The following is a 19108-nucleotide window of genomic DNA, read 5'->3' on the forward strand; positions in this document are numbered from 1 at the left end:
AAGAGTAAACATACCTTTGAAGCAGAAATCCATGATAAATTTAAGTATCTAATGGACTGTGCTTTTGTCTGATATTTGCAACCTTTCAAGATCACTGTTAATTAGATTTTTATGGAAAATCCAATGCAGACGTTAACCCTATCATCTTTGGACAACCCCTACTTATTTTGTGCCCTAAGACTTAACTGAACAATGCCACAATAAATGAAATGATAAATAATTAGCAGGAGGATATTTTCTTAAGAGATACATTGCTTTTCTATTACCTTGAAATAAAAAGCTCACTAAATGTGTTCTGTGACACATTACACGTTGTGTGTTCGAAATGCTCTGCCACTAAACTAAGGCAAAACAGGCCATTAACCTTAAGCTTTTATACTGAAGTACTGATGTACTACACTGTAAAAAAAAAAACCAAAAAAACTGCATTTGAAAAAATATTATTCTGTAATACTTATCATGGTATCTACAGTCTGAAAAGTTCTTCCGTGTTTTCAAAGTGATTTATCTTCTCATTAAATGGCCACCATCAAGTAGACTGAGATTTCAAATAAAACTGAACAACTGAAACCTTATGCTGGCTGCTTAACATGGTAATTGGGCCATGGATTTTCATTTTAGTTACTGTCTTAGACTAATCAATGAAGATTAGTTGAATTTTAATCTTTTCTCAGACAACTAATATTGCACTGTGCAGCCATTTACTTTTCATGATTATTGACTAGGATTATCAATAGCAAATTAAGTCAACAAGAATTTATGTTTTCCTCTTGGTCAATTTCAGTCTCTATCTACAAGTATAGATTTACAATATCTCAAAGCAACAAATCAAACATGAACAAGCATTCAAGTGGTTTGATTTCCTAAAACAGTAGAAGTCAATGCAGTTTCCTTGTCCCACTTCTGCTGTGCAGCACAAATTGGCCAATTGGAATAATGCTTATTATATTCCATCATCCTTTGATTCATAAATCGGCACTATGTCAATTTTTGTCATGCTGCTGAATTATAAAAAACCCAACTGTTGCTGCCATTGCCATAATCGTTTAAAATTTAATTAAAATATTTATGAAGAAGTTTCAACACTGCTTTGACACATAGGACCAGTTAAGCCAGTTGTGATGCCCTATTAAAATGACAATGAACATATGGATTGATATTTATGTCCATTTTGGTGATGCGTGTGTTGTGGAACAGTCCCCTTGTTGTTTTATAATAGTGCAAATCACTATTAAATCAATTTTTAAAAGATGCATGTCCCTGAGGAAGCCCCACAAACATCAGTCCATACTAAGTGTAGTCATTATGGAGGCATCAGGCCTTTGGGGATTTGTGTATAGAGTTGTCAAGTTTTGCTTGGCATCTACAGGAAGTGAAAGGTTCATTAGCTGAGGCCACCCCTCTACTTGAGCTGACTAGGGGAGCTGGGGGGTTTCAATGCTAAGAGCTGCTGCCTAGAGGCAGCTGATTCGCATTGCCCACTACAGCCATGCAAGCCTTTCTCATCCATCACTGCAGTGATCAGTGTACTCAGTTCCTTCTGTACTGTGGACTTGAGTCATTCCACCCTCATCTACATGCCTGGTAGGGATCCAGAAGCATAACATCTTGAAATGATTTCCTTGAAAAATACCCCCCAAAGCATTGTCCCAAGACAATTCTGTAACCAGATGACTTGGAGAAATGAGACCAGTGTTTGCTACTTTGGGCTCTTCTTACAGTATCCCAGAGGAAGACAACAGACAAATGTATTCCCACTTCCACCCATGTCTTAGAGGCCCTGTTGATGTTTCAAACTCCAAAGAAGGAGGGTAGAATGGCAGGGACCCCGGTTGACTAGCGGGGAACTTCAACTTCCAGTGTCTGATGTGCCAATCCTCATCAGGTTGGGGATGTTCATCAAGACAACTGAATGTCATCTCATAAAAATGCCTGAGGAATTGGTTTGCAGGGTCAAAAAGACACACAGGAGTAGGCAAAGCTGAGGAAAGGGTTTCCAGATGAAGACTCCTGAGTGGCCAATCTTTCTTCAACTCCTGAGACTTTTCCCCCAGTTGTAGCTTTGGAAAATGAACATAAGATCCCAGATAAATACTACCATTTCAACACTGCTCTCCTGACTACTAGAAAAGCAAGAGTTCAAATTAAAGACTCTATTTCATTAGAACAAACTCAAATGGCTAGATATTTAATTGAGACGTGTCATCTTTTTATTTCTAGAGTGATTTATGATAGCTATTTATTTACCTTTATTTATTTTATTTTATATAACAGAGAGAGAATGAGAAAGAAGGGAGACAGAGAGACATCTGCATCACTGCTTCCCCACTCATGAAGCATCCCCCCTGCAGGTGGGGACCAGGTACTTAAACCTGGGTCCTTGTGCATGGTAATATGTGCACTTAACCAGGTGTGCCACGACTCATCCCCTACACATGTCATTTCTATTTTATGAGATGAGCAAAACTGGGTCATCAGGTCAATGAGGGAGACTCACAATGGGAGACTTAATAGGCAGTGATCCCATTTTAACCTTTCCTTCTGGGAAGATAAGCACTGAAATGATCATGTTTGACCTCTGAGAAGGAAATCTGCTTCCCTGTCTGCCTGGTTCACCCTGGAAGAAAGGGGCTTGGCCTGCACTACTGGAAGAGATTCTAGTTTTCTTTTGTATTTTTTAAAAGTTGTTTTTGTATTACCTTTTTATTTATTTGTTAGAGAGTGAAATCGAGAAGAAAGGGAGAGGAAGACAGGGAGAGAGACAGAGAGACACCTACAGCACTGCTTCATCACTCACAAAGATTTTCCCCTGAAGGTGGGAACTGGGGGCTTGAACTCAGGTCCTTATGCATTGTAACATGTGCACTCAACCAGGTGCACCACCACCCAGCTCTGAGATTCTAGTTTTGAGGACTTGAATCATGTGAAAGGACACTTCAGAACAAACTCCAAGCAAGGAGGAGAGACACATTTCCATGAGTATGTCATGCAATCTTGGTGGTGATGGGTGATGCGTCTTTTTTGACATTTTACCCTCAAACAATAAGGAGATAAACAAATGTAAGCTGATTTCTGACATCTTATCTGTGGCAACTTGATGTCATATCTCTAATGTTAACTAGTAATCTGTGAAATCACTTGTGAGAGCAGTTAGCCAGATTGCCTCTCTGCTCTGGGTTGCTAATAGGCTCCAAAACTGGTCTTTGAGGGAAGTAATCCCTAATGTTGAATGAATTTATGGCAATAATTATCCAGTCATAATGGTTCTGGTAGCTGACATGATTGCTAGTGACATGATATTTATAAGTGTGAAGATACAGTCACTATGCTTGGTAGAAGCAGAGGGCAGGACTTCTTAGCAGAAGTCAGATGTTGTTTGAGTGAGGTGAGGATAAGGTCCATGCTCCCAGAGGGCTAGAGAATTGGAAAGCTATCATGGGAGGGGGTGGGTTATGGAGATTGGGTGGTGGGAATTGTGTGGAGTTGTACCCCTCCTACCTTATGTTTTTGTTCATTAATCCTTTCTTAAATAAAATTTTTTTAAAAAAAGGGAGAAGAACTGGCAGCTGGCTAGAATTGGCATGGGCATTCCTAACTGGCTTTCCTGGACGTAAGTGTCTCAAGGGGAGGAGGAGTCCCAGATGGCTTATTTCTCTGGCCTGCCAGGAGAGATTTCATTCCTCTGGTCATTGAGGAGTTCAAGATGTTGACATGGGTCTCCACGGCTTGTACTGAGGTTACATAATGACAGCAGAGAAGAAGCAGTCACTGTACCATCTTGCAAAGCCAAAATATTCCCTCTCCTGGGAATTTGCTTAATCACCATCAGAACTAGAGATTGCCCAGAAATAGGTGATCTGCATCATGTGATAGGTGTCGTCGTGCTGTCTCCCTTTAAGACATTCTCACTCACCTTCATTTCGTACTAAAAGCTCACTCAGGCTGAAGCCACCTATCACTCTGAATTGGAGTAAAAGATGTTGTCAAAGAGCTCAGAACATCACCCAAAAGTTACAACCCACATTTCTTCTTTATCCCATCATTGTGAGACCAGTGGTCAAGAATGACTGTCAAGACTGATCTGACCAATTCCTGTGTTTTATCTTTCCTGGGTGAAAGGATCCCTCCTCCCTAGCAAAGACTGCAGGTGGGACTTCACAAAAATCTAGACATCTGGGCATCACACTCACTCTTTAGCATTGGGTGGCTTGTGAGGTGGAGCAGGTGAGATGCAAGGGGGGAGCAGGCAGATGGTCGAAGCCTCCTCCAGGCGCTGCTTCTTCTCAGGGATTTTCTCTACAACTTCTGTTGGCTTTAATAAGAAAAAGGCAGAGCTTAAAGCACATGGGACAAGCAGACATTAAAGAAAACAATCAGTAAGGAAAGCATTTTACTTCTGTTGGGACTAGATCAGGTAGAAGAGTTATATGTGCACCTTTGACCAAAGCGAAAAGGCCATCATCAACTTTTCCTAGCCTATTCCTAGTAGGAACCCAGTATTAAAGAAAGCTAAACTGTGATGTCAACCTCAGCTTACAGAATGACTGGTACAGGAATCTCACACCCAATATAAAGAGAATCTGATTTTCAGATGTGTCTATCAAGACAATGTGTCCAACAAATGAACAGTTTAGAAACTAACACTGCTCCTCTAACAATGCATGCATGTTCTTTAAACAGCTCATGGTAACATATAAAAGCCACTAAACAATGAAAGACATGCAAGAAATTAACCATGTGTAAGGGTTTCCTTTGGATCTTGGCATGTGCTGGTTCTAAAGACCTAATGTGATCCCTGGTTGTACTAGTGTAAGTACCAGTGGAGAAACAGTAGGGGGAAAAAGAGGCCCACTGCATTGCAAGACAGCTTACCTGAGGTGGGATCTGCTTCATCATGCACTTGGCCTAGGTTTGAGCCTGGCCCCTCAGCACTGGGGGATGGGAAGCTTTGGTGCTGAGATATCCTTATTTCTCTCCACCTGTCTCTGTCTCTCTTTATCTGAAAATGTTGACTTAGAATAGTGAAGCACCATGTGAAGCAGGGGGAGGCACTCTCTTCCTGTTTTTGTTCCTACACATCAAAATCCCTCATGCACCATGTTGCATATTCTTGACTTTGACCATCAACCCTGATCACTCCTAACACCTCTCTGCTAATGTCAAATCCTGCATTCCCCATGGAATGCATTATTGCCTGCCACCCACTGTCATTCATCTCTTTGAAAATGAGACTCAAGAACAAATTCGCCAACAGAGCCACAGTTCATGTTCCCTCGGTGGATCCTATGGGACAGCTTACCTTGTGCTTACGCTTGCCCTTGGGGGCAGGTTTTTCTGCAGCTGCAACAGCAGCAGCAGCCTGACGCTTGGGTTTGGGGACAGTCTCCTTCTCCTTGTGGTCTGGTTTGGCTGGAGCTATTGGCAGAGAGTTGTTCCCAGGTACTCTTGAGAGTAAGTCAAGGTCAATCTTCACCCAAAGGTTTTTCATATTCTCCTGTTCTCGCAGAGGGGAAAGCAGCTCAGTCTGCATGACAGGGATGGGTGAAAAGCTGGACTCCTCATTAGTGGTGGGCTGGTTGCTGCTGCTGTTGTTGCCAAGGAGAGTGCTGAGAGTCAGACTAGCATTGCCTGTCTCCTTGGACTTGGCTGTGTTGCCTCCAGGGGTGGTGCATGGTGGCAGGACTTTGATCTGCAAGGCCTCTTCTTGGTCTGTGTTAGAATCTGATGTAGATGAATCAGTCTCAATGAACTCCCGGGACTTGGGTATGATCTTTCCAGGCCCTCTGTACTTCTTCTTCTCAGCAGCCAAGGGGTAATGTGGCCTTGGCTCTTTCCTTGGCATGGGTTTGTGAGCAGTGATTTTGTTGCGACCTCTTGGGGGGTCAGGAAGCTCCCCACTTTCTTTTTCTTTGGGAGTGTTGCTGGTAATATTTGGTTTGGGCCAGGTAAAGTCATCAATGCTGGTGTTCTTCTCAACCTTTTTTGGTTGCTTTTTACCAATTGTCCTTTGAGAAACGGCATCAACAGAAGTGGACAGCTTATGCTTCAAAGCCTTCATTTCAGGCATTTTTGGAGGAGGCCGTGGGCGAGCTTTCTCCCTGATAAGGTTGAGAAGAGGCCTTTCTTTGGGTTCAGGCAGGGCCTGGTTGGGGTTTGGCTGTACTTTGATCTGGACTTCCATCGGCTGAATGATTGGAGGGGCAACTGAAATTGTCTCACTGGGAGTTTCATTTTGGCCACAGATGAATGACTTATTCTGGGATGTCACTTTGTTAAGCCATTTATCCAACTGCCACTTGTTGGTTGATGGTGGCTCTGGCTGTAGATAGAGAAACAGGAGCAAGAATAAATATCACATTTGGGAAGACTTCAAAAGGCACTTCAGTGCATAGACTGTGTGCTGATAAAAACTGGAGACACCGAGTTATCTCTCTCTCTCTCTCTCTCCATCTATCACCAACCTGTCCCACTGTGATTTTTAGAAGCTAGTCCTGACTTCTTTTCTGAAAATATTCTCTCTTCTAGCCAGGAAGGAAGGAATTATTCGGAGTGTTTCCAGGGAATGGGCAGGGAGGCCTCTGAGAGAAACCTATTCCCCAAATCCTTTGGTGGGGCTCATTACTTAGCTTCTCACCAGGAGGTGGAGGTAATGATCTCTGGTCCAATCACCCCCCCCCCAAAAAAAAAAACTGAAAGCGTGCCTAGAGTGTAATACAAAAGAACAGCTTTCTGTCTGCCAAAGTGCCAATGCCGCCTCTATGGTGTTATAATTCACTGCAAAAAGAACAGATCTTTTGTGTCTTCACTGAAGGATGAAAACATTTGACTTCCAAAGATCCCATGCACTTTCCTCAGTGTGAGCACTAAACAGTTTATGGGGACATGTGTGCAGACATTACTGTCTGCTGATAAGCCATGGAAATGATGCGAACAATCCAGGCCCATCATTCCCAGCTCTCACTTCTGCCTGCTGAACTAAAAGAACCATCTTTTTATAATCATAAGTGTTCTTCTTTAGAAAGCCATCCACTGAGGCTTATGGCACTCGTGAATAGAAGGTGAGAGAATTAAAAACTCTGGAGTATCTGTGATCCCAGCCACCACAGGGCAATGGCAGATAAGATGGGGGGAATTCACATTGGCAGCCTTTCTCTAGGGCTAAGCGCAGCAGCTCTGATAGCACAAAAAGTCCAGTTTCACTCCTGGCTCTACTGTGTGTTGATCTATTTACATAATCACTGTTTTGTCCGAGACCCGCCCTGTCTGCAGGGCATTGGTTTAATCCCCACTGGTTTGCACTCTCTTTTCGCACCGCCCCCTCTCCTAGTCATATCCTGTTTTCCACCCTACCACTTTCTTCCTGGAAACTACAAATGCAGATTCTTTTCTCAATAAACAACGCACTGCTTCCCAGCTCAGCCATGAGTCCCTGGTCGTCTGTCTCCCACCCACGAAGCTAGCCCGACAACTGTGTACATATGTCATGTCAGGAAAACTCTTTCACATTCCCTCAAAAGCTCAATCTATTATCTGTAAAATGGGGAGAATGACATAAAGTACCTCACAAGACTGTCAGGAGGATGGAATGAGAAAATGCAAGTCAAGAAATCACAACCTCCCCCCAACAAAAAAAAAGAGAAATTCCTAAAGTGCCCAGCATATGGTTCATGTTGAACATGTGTCAGCTTTTATTGTACAGTAGGAAGCTTATATCTAGACATACCTGTCTGCCGTTCTGCTCTGATCACTGAAAAGCACGTCTCCAAACTACCCTGTAGGGGTCTGGTAGCTGTACAGGGATTGGATCCTTGGCACCACATGGAAGTGCCATGGATAGCACCAAGGGAACCCTACACATTACAGAGTGGTGTTTTGGTCTCATCAAAAAAGAGACAGAGAAGAGATAGAGAATTAAATGATAAGGGAGATAGCTCAGTGGTACAATATAGGGCTTGCAAGTCTGAGATCCAAGGTTTAATTCCTGGCCCCACATATATCAGAAATGAGTGTTGAAAATAAAAATAAATAATAGATTTAAATATAATAAAATAAAAATTGGGCCAGAGTGGTATTTCCATGGTGGAACACATGTTTGAAGTTCCAGGTTTGATCCCTGGTAGCTCATAAATAGAGATATAAGTAAATGGAAAAAATAATGTATAGGCTTATGGGGATGCTTTCAAACTTTTTAGCAATCAATTTTAAACATACATGGCTAATGCTCTCGTTCAGGAATCATCACCAAACACACTGGAGGGATGAGAATGGAAGTAAATGATATGTGACCTTTCCTCTTTCACATTTCTTTCCAAGTGGTGATTTATCACTTTGACCTAGAGTGAGTGTGAGTATGTGTGTGTGTGTTGGGGGAGGGGTGGTGGTGCACTGTCCAGAAGTGGGACTTGACTGGATTCACTGGTTCTCTGGAAAGAGAAGTTGCTGGCCTAGTTATAACCACCCCAGTTTTCCACATGAGGAAGCCTTCAGATCAGAGTAACTAAGGAAGTCACACAGCAGGAATTGTTCATCTGCCAGGGATGTTGTGAACATCTGTTCTACAGGGGGCATGTTATCAAATCCCTGGCTACACATCCAAAAGATTTACTGTGCTACAGCATGTGTGTGTGTGTGTGTGTTTTCTGGCTAAAATCATGGCAGGACCTGACTCCTTCACCCACTTGACTCACCTCTGGAGTGGCCACACGAGGAGGGGCCTCATTGGCATCACTGTCAGTAGTGCTGCTTTCAGTGTCTGAGTCAGATTCCGAGCTGCTCTCAGACTCACTGGAGCTGCCGGACCCACTGCTGGCTTGCAGAGCTGGTTGGAGTAGAGGTGCAGTCAGGAGTGGGCTGAAAGAAAAAAAAAATAGTTTATTTCTTCTTTTACTCAAACCAGGAGTGAAAGAGCCCACTTTAGCTGATAGTGAGACACATGTAGGTCTCATTGGTTCCCACTTCACAGGCCCAGTGAGTCAAAGGTTTGGTCAGAACCAGATCTGCATGCTGCAGGCCCTTGGGTTCTATCATACACCCTTCCCTGCCAGGAAGGCCCAGCTTCCCTCATGCCACATGGAAACCTGAAGTCAAAGGTCAGGCCCTCACATACTGATACAAAATCACAAGTTTAATTTGTTCCAGTGACCATAATATAGAATTAACCAAAATGCCCATCAGCAGATTACTGAAGAAAGAAGTTATAGGATATATATGCAGTGGAATACGACTCAGTCTTTAGAAAAAAAAAAAAAAGGCATCACTGTTTTTTGAGGTGGCATTGGAGGTGATCCTGTTAAGTGGAATGAATCAGGAGGTGAAAAACAGCTACCAGAAAGTTTTACTCATCTGGGGAATATAAATAACTAAAACAAAATGAAGTTCCAAGTAGTAACAATAATAACCTACCTGAGTCTTACACTCTATGGAAAATATGGTGATTATGGGAGAGAACAAAGAAGGCTAGTGGAGAAGTAGGCAGAGACTTTGGTGGTGGGTGTAGGGGGTCTTTTATACATATATGTAAGTGTGAAGATGTACTCCTAAAATCCTATACTATTGGAATCCTATGCCAAATAAAATAATGTTTTAAAACCACAGCTGTGGTTTTTTAAGGGTGCCCAATTTTTCAATTCTAATTTTTAATTTTCTGTTGCTGTCTTGGTCAAAACCTCACAGGATTGTCAAGTAGCTCTGTATATTTATTGTCTACACACCAGAATAAACCTCTTTCCAAGTATGGTGAGTGTAAACCTGGTTTCCATGAGATGAAGCTATGATGGTGGGTGGGTGGTGGGTGGGGGAAGATGGACATCAGAGTTACAACCTCCAGCTCCCTTGGCATTCAAACTCATGGTGGAGTTTGTAAAGCTCTTACTGGGAGGTAAAATCATAAAGGACCAACTATCTCTGATGAATTATTTTAAATTCATAAAGCTGACTAAGCAAAGCATTTGAACATTGACACCATTTGCTACTCTACTTTTATTGATAATCAATGCTCTTCTCTACTAATCATTTGCCCTCCATACCCCATAACAAATCAACACCAGCCTCTCGCTACTTGGCACACTGGGCTGTGTCATTGTCATGCTGTCCTTTTTGCTCATTGCCTCTTGGGAACGAGTTTTGCTCTGCTTTTGATTAGAAACAGGACTCCAAGCTCTCCTCACCCTTAGCCTCACCAGTTCCCCATCTGGATATAAGTTGAATCACAGTGAGGGATGAGATAGGGTCAGAGTGTTCACCACTATGGCAGTCTGACACCTTCCCACTTGGCTGACACATGTGTGCAACATTGTGACAGAGATGTACAACCCAGTGCTCCATTCTCCCTTAATTCCTGTGTCAATAATGACTTCACATTTATGCAAAGTGACCTCTAAATTAAGTTGATTACATTTTTCTTTGAATAAAACCAGAAGGTGCATACTGAAGTGCAGCTGACCCAGATACTGTGCTAACTTGGCCTCAAGTTCCCCAAAGTCAAGTTTCAAAGACAGCGCAGAGCATCACTGAGACCAGCAGTTGGGGAACTCAAGACACAAGAGCTCATCTGCATGATTTTCAAGTACAGAACCTGCCTCCTAGTTTTATTTAACATCTATGCATTACTTTCCAATTTCTCCTATAAGACATCCTAATATGACCAAACTTAAACAATAAAAAAATAAACTGAATATTGTCTTCATGAGCAGGCCAAACATCACTATCAGTAATGACTGGCCTGGGCCCATGCTCTTGTCCAGAATCCATTATGAAACCTTAAAGTTGGCAAACGAAAGTATTTCAGTTCTTCACTGAAATCTGTTATCTATTCATCCTGTTGGATTGTCACTTCTGCAACATTTATTTTCATGTGTTGCTAACTTATTTTCCAAATGTGTATTAAAGTGGCTATGAGTGAAGCTAGCTATGTAATACTTGAATCTGCTAGAGAAGGAGGATTAATCTGCAATTTGCACATTAATTCACCAAACTGTATTGGAAATGTTTCCCATGCACCATTTACTATCATAGTTTAATAAACTGCCTTTTAAAATGAATGCCAGTTGTTGTAACAAATAAAACCATTACTAAAAACCATTAACATTTAACATAGTTAAACATCTATTTCCTAGTCAGTAAATATTAAAAGTGTACTCTATAACTAAACCCTGAATATCATAAAATTTTCAAAGTACCCACATTTTCAATGACTTCAAAGTCAACTGCACCGCATTGTTAAAAGATCAAACTATGCAATTGTGTTCATCAGAATGAGTAGTTTTTACTGAATGGAGCAAAGCTTCACTTTCATCCCAATCCCTTCAAGTAGGGCTGTACAACATGGTCATGGGCCAGACCGAGGACAAAGAAATTGGCTTAGAAAGTCAATGACATTAGTGTGAAGATGTAGACTGGGAGAAGGAATAAAAGAGGAGACCAGCAGGAGAGAAGTTTGCGAGGCATTTAAGATGACTTTTCCCAGGTATGCTGACCTGGAGGGAGGGGGAAAGGTTGAATGTACCAGATTTGAGTAATAAGTAGTAATGCAGACATTTTTCTCTCTAAATTGACAGTCTTTCTAGGTTGATGTTCATCAGGTCTCCTCTATAATGAGTTTTGTTTGTGATGCCACAGGATGAAGATTCTGGAAACCATATGAAGGCTCTGGAATTAATTTTTCTCAAAGAAGACACTGGGACAAGGAGCACGGCACTGCATATGATCATAGTTTTTTAAAATAACCCTTAGAAAAAGCAGTGGGCTCTTCTGAGGATCTTCAAGGGAATATCAGTGAGTCAGAAATCTTGTCAGGATGATTTTACCTTAACATCAACATTATGCCTGAGGTGATCAGATATAAAACAGTGACGGCTACTGTACACCTCTTTTGTGGGTCTAAAATTGGGTTGAATAATATTTAAGATAATTCCCAAGTCAAAAATCAAAATCCAATATGAAGCTAAAATGTATAAGGAAGTTTAAAAGAGACTGCGGACCTTAGGAAAAAATGAGTAGGAAGATATTTGCACAATCTAATTGCACCTTAAGGCAGATCTGAAATGACATGCTCTTAGCAATACTTTCTTAATCTTTTGAGAAGCTTAGAGAATGAAATACATAATCCTGTAGGGCTATTTTATAAATCAGACTGTTCATTAATTCAGATTAACAACCTCTAGAAAGTCAGCTATCAGCATCAGTGTTGTTTGTCTTTAATCCTAATTTAACTTCAAAATCCATTCTCAGAAGACAGACAGGAATGATTCATTGGTCATTCTGATCGATCAAGTTATGTGGGAATCAAAAGGGAAAAACTTTAGAATGAGTAACAACTCTGTAGTGGGAAATATACATGGGAAAACACAATGAGCCTGTTCACAGGCTATTGATCTTTGCATTGTATTTCATAAAGCTCAGAACTTGACAAAGACATGTATGTAGCATTAGATGTTTGATGGAGCAGTTCTGTAATAAAACCTTATGTTTAGTTGAGACTTGTAGTGACCTCTAGGCTCCAGAACTCAGTTTTATGATAGTGTGGGGAAAATCCACTTTGTCAGAATCAGCAGTTGTGAATACTGCCACTTATTCCAGAAAATTCAATTAGTTCATTTTTCCAATAGACAGTATATTTAAAAGCATAATGCATAATGCTCTGGTGGCAACATGGGATGGGGCAGTAAGTAGGGGGAAGGTGTCTCTAGAGAGTTTACCCTCCTCCCTCGGATGGCTCCTGACCATATCCTGGGTCCATACTCCCAGAGGGATAAAGAATTGGAAATCTATCAGGGAGGGAACAGGATACTGAGTTCTGCTGCTGGGAATTATGTGGAATTGTACCACTCTTATCCTGTGGTCTTGTCAGTGTTTCCATTTCATAGATAAAAAATTTTTAAAAGAAAGTACAGTACTTCCTATATCAGTATTATTACAAGCAACTCAACCAAGTGTTCTCTGTAGCCAGACATAAATACTATTAATGAGTATAGGCAGTGGACTGCTGTCCAGTTATAGCCAAGATCATACCCTACATACTGTGACATGGCTTCAATGATATTAACTATGTCCAAGATATGTAAGCATGGTACTTTTTAAAGGTAGAGACAGAGAAGTAGAAAGCATAAAAAAGACCATAGCACTGAAACTACCTTTTACGTGGTGGGGGCTGGGCTTGAACCTGCACTGCACACACTATCCAGCTGAGCTATTTTGATGACCCTGGGCTCTTCCATCTGATCATGACATTTGGAATGGAGTATGCTCAATTTATTTGACAAGAGTCAGAAGGAGATCCACAACTATCCACTTATTCATTTTCATGGTTAAATTACAATGCATGATATGGCTTTGATTGATGAAAGAGCTCTTCAGTTGACAGAATAATGACTCCCTCAAAGATGTCTACATTCTAATCTCTAGAAACTGTAGAATCACTGCCTCACATCACAAGATATGCATTAATACAGGAGATAGGGTGATGGCGTGATGGGGAGATGGGGAGAAGGGGAAATGATTTTGCAGATCTGGCCAGGACCAGTGACATCACAGGTCTCTGGAAGCTAGAGTTCAATGTGAGGAAAATGCTAATAGTTTACGGGCATGAAAATGAGCAAGAAAATGACTTTACTGTCTAAAACTAGTGAGTCAACTATTTAGAATTTTCCTGACAACTGGAAACCATGACCTCCTCACAGTTCTTCATCATTAGTAGTTAGTGACTATTTCTTTCTTTTTCAATTCTTTATTGTTGTAGTTATTATTGTTGTTGTTACTGATGTTGTTGTTGGATAGGACAGAGATAAATGGAGAGAGGAGGGGAAGACAGACAGGAGGAGAGAAAGATAGACACCTGCAGTCCTGCCTCACCACCTGTGAAGTGACTCCCCTGCAGGTGGAGATCCAGAGGCTTGAACCGGGATCTTTATGCCAGTCCTTGTGCTTTGTCCCACATTTGTTTAACACGGTGCGCTTCTGCCCAATCCCAGTGACTATTTCTCTTCACTTAGCTCATACCAACTCCCTTTCAGAGGCAACAATGCTGAGTGGTCTTAACAACAATTACTTCACCACTGCATTGCATTTACAATCAGTGACAGTTGGGTTATCTTTCCTGTATACTGACCTGATGCAGATCCCTGTTTCCTTTTCCTATCTAGGCCCTTTCTTCCATTTTCTGTCAATTTTATATATCAAAAATATGGGGGGTTCAGGTCCTGGAACATGATGGCAGAGGAAAACCTATTGGGGGTGGTAGTACTGTTATATAGAAATATTACATGTGTAAAAACTATTGTATTTTACTGTTGACTATAAACCATTAATCCCCCCAATAAAGAAACAAAAAGAAAGAAAGAACTACATTTCCCTTACTAGTTCTGCTAATTTATTTATTTACTTATTTATTTATTTATTTTCCCTTCTTTATTGGGGGCATTAATGACTTACAGTAGATATAGTTATTGATACATGTGTAAAATTTATGTTTTCTGCAAAACACTCTCACCCTCAGCCTAGAATTTTTTTTTACAAAGGTCCTTATAAAATGTTTTAGAGCATGAGACTGAAAGTTCAATAATCATCAGTGTTTTTGATATTAGTAGTAATTTAATATTGATTTACAAAATTATAAAGTAATAGGGGTACAACTCTACAGCGTTCCCACCACCAGAGTTCTGAATCCCCATTCACTCCATCGGAAGCTACAGCAGTTCTCCCAAGGTTGCAGATATGGATTCACTATTATTTTTACAACTATCTGTTTATATTTGCATATATTTGTCCCCCCCTTAAGGCCCCATATTCTCTTCCTTTCCAAGGTACACACACACACACACACACACACACACACACATACACCTACTACTACATCCAAATGTCACTATTTTTTTCTTCCTCTCCCTCTGGATCCTAATGGAGTTGGAGTTCAGAGCCCTCTGAACTCTGGTCTTCTTCCCCTATTATTTCTCCCCCACTTGGAGTATGAACCAAAATTCCTTTTGCGATGCAGAAGGTGGGCATTCTGGCTTCTTTAATTGCTTCTGTACTGGACATGGACATTGGCAGGTCGACAATGATAATCTTCTGAGTGCTAACCTGGATATGTATTTATTGCGAGACTTTAGACTAGGCATTTAAGGGTCTCAGTGTCTTCATCTATACAGTGGAGCTAAGACATCACATATTTTTATGTATCAGTTATGTGTCAAATGTATTATTTGGTTTCACCTCAGAAAAGGCAAAACTGGCACTGTGAGGGTGTCCACCCCTCCCCCCCAACTCCAAGGTAGGTGATTCACTGCTGGCCAGTGTCTCAGCAGGTCCTGAGAGTGTCACAATGAGCCTCAGGGAGAGAATGTCATTATTTGAGTTTTCGTGCAGAAAATGAAGTCACACTGACTTTTCTATCACTAGTCAGAGCTGATTCAATAGGTGAAAACAATCATATACAGCTACATATTTTTGTGCTTTTTGTCTTTAAAGTTGATTTTTAAAATGGAAGCAAGGGGCATGCATACATGCTGACTCCTTGAGCCACTGTCTCCAATGGAGCAGAGAATGAGAGATTGGCAGCTTGTGTTCATAAGAAGCTCAGTGAGACTTCATAACAGGAATCTGATCCAAGGTCAGAGTCTCCAATAATGAAATCAATTGCATACCCTAGGAGGTATAGGGGATGTACAACTGGGTGACTTAAAAACACAAGCTGCTTCTGAAACAGAGTAGCACTAAGACTCAATGTTTTTTTCTTCTTTTCATCTAACCACTACCACTTGTGGGTTAAGATAAAGAAATTGTTAACCATAGGCCAGGCTGTGGCACACCTGGTTAAGTTCACAGGTTACAGTGCGTAAGGACTCAGGTTCAAGCCCCTGGTCCCCACCTTCAGGGGGAAAGCTTTACAAGTGGTGGAGCAGGGTTGAGGGTGTCTCTCTGTCTCCCTCCTTTTTTTCTCTCCTCCTCTCTCAATTTCTCTGTCTCTGTCCAATAATAAATAAATAATATATTTTTTAAAAAGAAATTGTTATCACATACTTTTCACATGGAACTTTTTTCAAGCTCATGTTAACCACTAGGGTGACAGTAGTGACCAACGTGAGCCATTCTGAGTGTGAAATGTGAAGAACATCTGAGAAGCACCTATGAAGAGCCATGTGCAACAATAGAAATGTGTGCAGTCACTTGTTCCTAATGGAATGAGCCCAAAGAGCCATGCTCCTGCCTTTAACAACCAAAGTGCTGATTCCTTTTGTGCCCATGGCCGTATGTGCTACCTCCTTTTGTGCTTGAACATAAGTCCTGATCAAACCAGCCTCAAATTCATTTCTACTGCACAAGTGCCTATGAATTAGAGTTGGTAACATTTCTATGCATGCATCTTCCCACCTGCTTTCAGAACTGGTCTGGAGATGGGACCCAACTGGCTGCCAAGAGAGCCCTGGGAACTAAGTTGGTATGCTGAATTCCCTAGAAGAATACAAAGCAGTCTGGAGATGGACTCAGAGCATCTCAGCACAACCATTTTTTTTTTTTTTGCTCTTGTCTGATTTCCTCTTTGCCTTTGCTCATAAGGTTTAGACCTGCCTCTGGATTTAGAAGTCAGACATCCCTCTTCCAATCTCTCCCTAGACTACATTTCTCCTTTGATGTCTCTCAATGCCAGTCTCCTTATCAGTATTGTCTTCTCCCTTTCATGTCTGATTTGTTACCTGATGGATCACAGACACTTGATTTGGAGTTTCAGCTTTCAAGGCTAGAGGCTTTATCATTCACAAGCACTCTCTGGAAAACGCTCGGCACACTTAAGCCATCCTAGAGTAAAGTCATAACAGCTTTCAAGAACTATTCCTGGACACATCAACTGCCTATGATCTGTACTCCTATAGTCCCCATAAGACATCATCAGATCAACTGGACCAAAACACTTAAAAAAAAAAAAACAGCACTACTAAGCTATGGCTTATAGTGGTGCTAGAGATTGAACTTGGTACCTCAGAGTCTCATATATGAAAGTCTGTTGTGTAATTGTTGTGCTATCTCCCTGACTCAAGACCAAACCAATCTTTTTAAATATATTTATTAGGTAGGGACATAGAGAAATTGAGAGAGGAAGAGGAGATATCGAGGGAGAGAGAGACAGAGAGACACCTGCAGCCCTGCTTCACCACTTGTGAAGCTTTCCCCCTGCATGTGGGGACCAGGGGCTTGAACCTGCGACCTTGCACACTATACCAAACCAAATTTTAAATGCATATCACTCAGTAATTTTCTATCACTTTCACTCCAACATTTTTTTAACACTGGGAGTTGAAGACAGTAGGTGTCCTCCTTATTTTAGGAAGTGAAAAGTTCCTGGTTCTCTCAGATAAAGTCAGGTGTCTGAAGCTAGGGATGGGTGGGCTGGGGGGTGGGGGGGCTCGGGCTACCATGACCATATCTTTAACAAATCTAACTTGAGGGAAAAAAAATAATCAGGGATTCACTATAAAAATCTACCCATCCTTGAAATTATCTAAAAAGGCAAAGTGAACGCAGAACTAATCCCAAATGCTTTTTTCAAGTGACATAATGAGGTAAGTAGATGAATTTGATGTTGCAAATATTGAAGGTTATCCGGCCTTTACACTAGGAAAACCTTGTTTTATATGTCTCATTCAAAGTCACACCATCTATGAAATAAAAGTCATAATTTCCTTATTGTATGCATCTTCATAATAATGCCTAAAATAAACTGTAAAGATGAGCATTTAAAAGCCTAAGTATATTCCAAAATCTGCAACTTATAACATCTAATCTTTACTTGAGGAAGATGCTTCTAATGTAATGCTGAATCACAAGGAGCAGAAGTTGCTCAGTCAATACTCTGGGGGAAGAAGAGGGCCAGTCTCTCACAGGACTGTCCACAATGACACTTCTTAAAGACATGGTCAACATGTGTTTGTTTAACCAGAAATCAGGTGTTGCTATTCTCTGATCTTTGGTAACTACTTTCTTAGTCACCACCAACCATTCCTGCCCTGCCTTTTGTCCATTGCAAAGCAGATGTTCTTTCCTTATTTTCTTTTACCTCCTTTCTTGTTGGCTTAAAACGTTTGAGCCACTTTGTACTTGGTGCCAAGTGCAAGAATTCACAATGACTTCCTCACAGAGAGAAACAGTCTTCTCTGCAAGATCTGCAGTTATCCATCACCAATCCATCTCCCTCATTTCTAGCTCAGTTGCCACTTTTGTCTTCTGCCTATCCCTATACTGCCCTAAAGCTTCTGCTTATCCTCGTTACTTTGTCTAGAATGACACCTTTAAGTTCAAATTTAGATAATATAAGGTATTCTTCAATGTCTTTCATTCTTACAGAGAGTAAAACTAATTGCATCACCAACTATCACAGTTATTCATGAATTAATTCACTGTGTTAATTTTTAGCCTGCATAACTAAATCTTATATTTCTTGATGACAGAGGCCAGATGTATATCCCGGGTAACTAGCACAATAATGTTCATATCATTTTCTTGTGACAAAGTAATACTCCAAATTAGTAAGTAGTAAACCAAAGGCTAGTTCAATCATGTCACCTGGTAGAACAACATTTACCTATAACATATGTATCTATTGATGATGTTCAACAGAATTCAATATTTAGGCCAACCAACCCAACACCAAAACATCATGACAGGAAAAGGGGGGGATGACTTACATGATGATGGATTTGTCACATATCAACTATTTGTACAGAACTGGCCTGCCACACTACCCCACACATTATCCCAGCTTCAGTTCCTCTGACTTCTTGAGTAGGATTTTTGTTTTGTTTTTAATTTTAGATAGAGACAGAGACACACAGGAAGACATATATAGAGAGGGAGGAAGAAATCACTATGCCAACACTTCCTTAAGTGTTGGGGGGTTAAACTCAAATCTGGGTCACCCACAAGATAAAGCAACATACTATCCAAGTGAGCTGTTTCCTCTGTCCTCCTTGAGTAATTTGTAATACAAATGGTTTTAGGCGCAACAGCTGTTGATGGGTCATAGGGTGAACATATATGCAAGCACTTCAGAAATAAATGGTGTGGCTGTTACAGAAAATGAGAGCTGCACACACAGAGACCTTCTTGTTTTAATTAAAAT

The 19108-nt window shown here is 41.0% G+C and overlaps 1 protein-coding gene across 4 annotated transcripts in view; it reads right to left on the reverse strand.

Annotated features, from left to right (window-relative positions):
* The window catches only part of AFF2 (ALF transcription elongation factor 2), a 637776-nt gene that overhangs the window by 37800 nt on the left and 580868 nt on the right, over window positions 1-19108 (reverse strand). For all 4 annotated transcript variants that reach the window (XM_060182897.1, XM_060182895.1, XM_060182896.1 and 1 more), the window contains exons 10-12: window positions 8688-8850; window positions 5300-6319; window positions 4191-4312 (exon numbers count right to left, since the gene is read on the reverse strand). In XM_060182897.1, the coding sequence (XP_060038880.1) occupies window positions 4191-4312; window positions 5300-6319; window positions 8688-8850 (1305 nt within the window). The remainder of the gene's footprint in view (window positions 1-4190; window positions 4313-5299; window positions 6320-8687; window positions 8851-19108) is intronic.

The sequence above is a fragment of the Erinaceus europaeus genome, chromosome X (assembly GCF_950295315.1).
Source record: "Erinaceus europaeus chromosome X, mEriEur2.1, whole genome shotgun sequence".
Taxonomy (NCBI): Eukaryota; Metazoa; Chordata; class Mammalia; order Eulipotyphla; family Erinaceidae; genus Erinaceus; species Erinaceus europaeus.